This window comes from Zingiber officinale, chromosome 9A (genome assembly GCF_018446385.1).
Source record: "Zingiber officinale cultivar Zhangliang chromosome 9A, Zo_v1.1, whole genome shotgun sequence".
NCBI classification, from domain to species: Eukaryota; Viridiplantae; Streptophyta; class Magnoliopsida; order Zingiberales; family Zingiberaceae; genus Zingiber; species Zingiber officinale.
The window spans coordinates 17,426,839-17,431,074 of NC_056002.1; the positions used below are offsets into that span (position 1 = coordinate 17,426,839).

Genomic DNA, 4,236 nt, shown 5'->3' on the forward strand with positions numbered 1-4,236 from the left:
CCCTGACCCCGACCCCATAAGATTCCAGGGGGAGTAAATCATGATTAATACTGGACAGGATAGATGACTGGGGGTCGAAGGAATTTTTGACGCAGCAGACCAGAATTTTATCCCCGAGTGCAACTGACGACCTTCGACACCAACTGATCCAGCCCGTGGGGACAACTCTCAGCCCAACACTGACTTGATTGTTGGAGGAGTCACACTACCCCACTGACATGTGTTGAGGCACAAGATCCTAGATCCGATTGATCGAAAGGAGGACAGAGCAAGAAGAGGAAAGGAGAGGCCCAAGCGCGAAAGACAACACCGTCAATACCTGTAAAAAAAAAAAGTAATCACAGCAACATAAACAAAACAAAATATACAACCACAATTTTCCCCTGCTACACATCTATCACTCTATTTTTCTTTCAATTTACTTGAGGAAACACAAACTCTCTTGACAGAAGATATCTAAACTGGGGATTGTGAGGAATCCATTCGATTGGCTTGTTGAATCTTTGGCATCTTTGCAAGGCCAACTTAAGATTTTGAGGGAGGTTATTTTGAAGCATCTCCACTAATTTCTGTGAGCTCAATTTTGAGTCCTTGGCATACAAATCTATCAACTTTGGAAGAAGGATCTTTTGGTCCTTCCATATCTCCACATTGCTTCTTATATATTCTTCCTTTGCCACTTTCAATTGCTTCAATATTCTACTGGAATTGTATATTCGAACCTGCAAATTATATATGCATGCTAAAACTAATCCAAAATTTTAAGGTCCAACTCAAGAAGTCTACTCGTTTTACCGGGGGATCAGAATGACTTCCTGAACTGAGTGCAAAATATAAAAGAGGTTCCGAGTGTTCAATCGCATAGTTTCGCCGTTTATCGACATCTTTGTACTTCGACCTTGGATTAAGGAGCATCCTTCGAAGCCACTACAAAAGTGCCAATGACTATAAATATTTCATTTTTAAGATCAGATATGCCTATTGCTCATGAACAAGAGATCTCTACATTACCTGTGTGGTACTTTTTGTCTTGCCCTCGAAAATAAAACTTTGTATCATGAATGCATTTATAGAACGACCACCTATAGTGCACATAGCCTTGATGAGCAAAGAAGTTTTCTTCGCACCTCCCTCAGGAATTCCATGTTCAATGTATGCCTAGGAATTCAAAATCAATATCTGCTAGAAACATCAAATAAATTAAGAATAATAATAAGCTTCGCTGAGAACATTTACATGCATGATTATGGCATTGTAGACATTTATCCAAAAAGCAAGCTTTTGATCATTCTTCAACTTGCTTGGATCAACCTTGTCCAACTGGTGAAGGATTAACCTGTCAAACAACTTCATTTCAGCGCTAATAATACTCGAGATTTCTCAGTCAAGACAATATCACGACTCACTTGAAGTTGCATAGCAAGTCTTCGACATCCTTGTGATTTTCAGAAATATGAGGGATCTCCACTGTTGTGCTGAATTCTTTGAGCTCTTCGGTTTTGGAAGGACTCCATGGTTCTCCGAGATGTTGAGGAGAGAATCCAGGAATGGTGGAAGTGGTAGTAGAAGAGGAAGAAGAGAAAAAGGTTTGAGAGATCAGAGGAGGGTCTGCAAGCTTGCAATATACAGTAGCCATGCATCTAACCATGTCTTCTGAGAGTTTATTAGGAGTGTCAGGAATTTGATCGGCGGTAGGACTTCCCAAGTATTCTGCTAAGCTCATCATTCCTGAATCAACATCCTGTTTCAGTAACAATTCACAAGTAAAATTAGTCGAAAAGAGCATAAACTCTGTAGTGTACACATAATTTGGGAATGAATGAATCACAATTTGGAGCTTGCCTCAAGGAAAGACGCATGTTGAGAATGGAATGAGTGAAGAGCTCTAGCTAGGCTTTGTTCCGAAGGCGAAATCCTAGCCGAACCAACTCCGCGACAAGAAAGGGAAGAGTGACTCCGATGAGCACCAGGCCGAAGCAGCCTCTCCTGCCTCTTGATTTCACGGCCTTCTTCAATCGGAGTCCATCTGTTAGACCATGTTTTATGTTTTGGAGATGCTTGTGGCAATAATTCAGACTTGGAATGCTGCAACTTCTGTAATTTGTGTTCATTGCAACATCGAGATGGTGTTGCTGTTTGCTGCTGAAAAGCTTTTCGGTAAAGCATGAGTAGATATTGTTCGAGATGCATGACCTCTAACTCCAATATCGCTATCTCCCTTATCAGATCATACGTTGGCTGACAACAAAGCAAAGTAAAAACATTGAATTAGATCACTAAACAACGAATGGAAGAAAGAGGTGTCAAGGCCATTAATTTGACCACTTGCCTTTGGCATCGAACTGTCATTTGATGAGCACATTGCAGAAGAACTGTGTCCCAATGCCTTTTCCAAAGCACACCTAATGGTTAACTGATCCTTCAATCTCTTCTCGAGTTGTAGAATCTGGAGTATGTTATACAAGTTGCAGTTTGCTTTACCGCGTGAATCTATAGCAAGTCTCCGAGAGACTTTGTTTTGATTCCAAAAAACAGATCTAAGTACCTCATGCTTCAAGGATCCTTGGCCATCAGCTTCCGGGGAGGACTTACTTGTCATCTCCTTGTTGTCCGTGGGCTGTTCAGTAACCTTTAATTCACAAAGAAGAAGATCAGGATGATGGTCTTTCAAAGCAAGTTAGATAAAATAACAATGAATTAAATTATTATAAGAAGCTGAAGTTTAAAGTTTTATAACAAACAAAAATGATCGGAGAAGGCACACTTACCAGTTTAGCATGACGAACTGATCCAGGCAATGGATCCAGCTTATATCCTTTGTTTCTTCTATTTACAGAATCGCTGACACGGAATAGCAGTAGTTTGGTATCAATTTCCACAATCATCTACTTCAAGAACTACTTCAGTGGAAAAAGCTAAGAAAAATGAACAGGTGTAGAAGCATATGAGTACCTGTCGGAGCGGCTGTGTCTTGAATGAATTCGGTCGTCGGGCTTCTCCTCGAATTCCATGGGCACAGAGTGAAACCAAATCTCTGGAATGCGAAAACGACGATGGAGGACGAGACGAATTGCCTATGGAGTTCGATTGGGTGGCTGCGTCAAAAATGGAGATACAACAAGGCACTGCGGAATGTATCATGCACTACGATGCAAATAAACAGACAAGCAACATGGAAGGTCGAAGCACAAGACAGGAAGAGTACAAGTTCTCGAGAGTATAGTTCTTAAAGGACCTCCACAACACACACCACACGCAATCAAAGACCTTTTTGCTCAAGGAATCCATTTCCCTTTTGGAATATGTTATATTTTCTGCAACCTCAACTCATACCAAAACTCATTTCGCTTTGCTTAAACCTGACCTGTCTGAGATCATCCACGGGGTTATAATATCAATTATAGCCAGCTACTCCTGTCTTCGAGTCTGCTGGTTTCACAATTTCACCATTATTGGCTGCTAAAAACAAATGGATTAGGCACATGAGAGGGATGGCTTAAGCATGATTTCTCACCAAAAAGGAGAAGAGGCGAGTTGTTCAGAGAAGGTAAACCAACCAACCCTATTGGGATTCTGCCCTTGGCTCTGGACTGTGAGCTTAAATGCATGTCAGAGCATGAAGCTTTTCCCTTAATATCCAGGATTGGTTTTGGCAGTTTGCAGCACCAACAACATTGCATGAGACAACATGAGCAAGACGGTCAGCAGTCGGCACCACATGTCTGCCTCCTTTCTGTATTTGTGACAGGCAAAAAGCTTTCGCCTTTCTTCATGTACTGTTGGAGTGGCAGATGGAAGAAGGCAAAAGGGTTAGTGTAACAAGCCTATAAACTGGAGAAACGATCAATTGAATGCTTTTACTACCATGAATTAGTCGCTTTCACAACTTGGGTTGACTACTGGTCCAAGCTTAGGGATCAAATATTCAAAGTATGGTAAAAGTTTGGCTGAGTTGGGTAGTTTCTAGTTGTCCAAATCGAAGAAAAACGCATTGGATTAGTTATCCAAATCCTTCTTTTAACCTTGTTTTCGAGATTGAGATTGAGATTGCTGAAAGAAATAAAAAGGGTACGAGATCCAAAGAGATATGATCATGGAGGATGTACTTTTCAGATCAGCAGGGACTTCTCTGCACAAACAACATGATGGATCAAAACAATTAATTAATTAGTAGAGAAGAAGAATATGCTGAAGGGGTTTCAATTATGATTAAAAAAAACTCTTCTTTCACACTTT

The 4,236-nt window shown here is 40.8% G+C and overlaps 1 protein-coding gene across 9 annotated transcripts; it reads right to left on the reverse strand.

The window, feature by feature from the left end:
* Positions 1-324: 324 nt before the first annotated feature.
* Positions 325-4,019, reverse strand: LOC122021196. 9 transcript variants are annotated; one of them, XM_042579276.1, is made up of 13 exons: positions 3,865-4,019; positions 3,515-3,776; positions 3,365-3,426; positions 2,953-3,074; positions 2,769-2,841; positions 2,546-2,629; positions 2,330-2,446; positions 1,843-2,238; positions 1,407-1,741; positions 1,237-1,336; positions 1,012-1,158; positions 796-927; positions 325-722 (listed from the first exon to the last, which is right to left on the reverse strand). In XM_042579276.1, the coding sequence occupies exons 4-13, from the start codon at positions 3,009-3,011 to the stop codon at positions 414-416; spliced, it is 1,752 nt and encodes a 583-aa protein (XP_042435210.1). In that variant the 5' UTR covers positions 3,012-3,074; positions 3,365-3,426; positions 3,515-3,776; positions 3,865-4,019; the 3' UTR covers positions 325-413. The 9 variants fall into 9 exon arrangements, with proteins under 9 accessions (XP_042435210.1, XP_042435216.1, XP_042435214.1 ...); XM_042579282.1 differs by having other exon boundaries at positions 3,365-3,456; positions 3,562-3,776; positions 3,865-4,018; XM_042579280.1 differs by having other exon boundaries at positions 2,953-3,095; positions 3,365-3,456; positions 3,562-3,776; positions 3,865-4,018.
* Between the last annotated feature and the right edge of the window lie 217 nt (positions 4,020-4,236).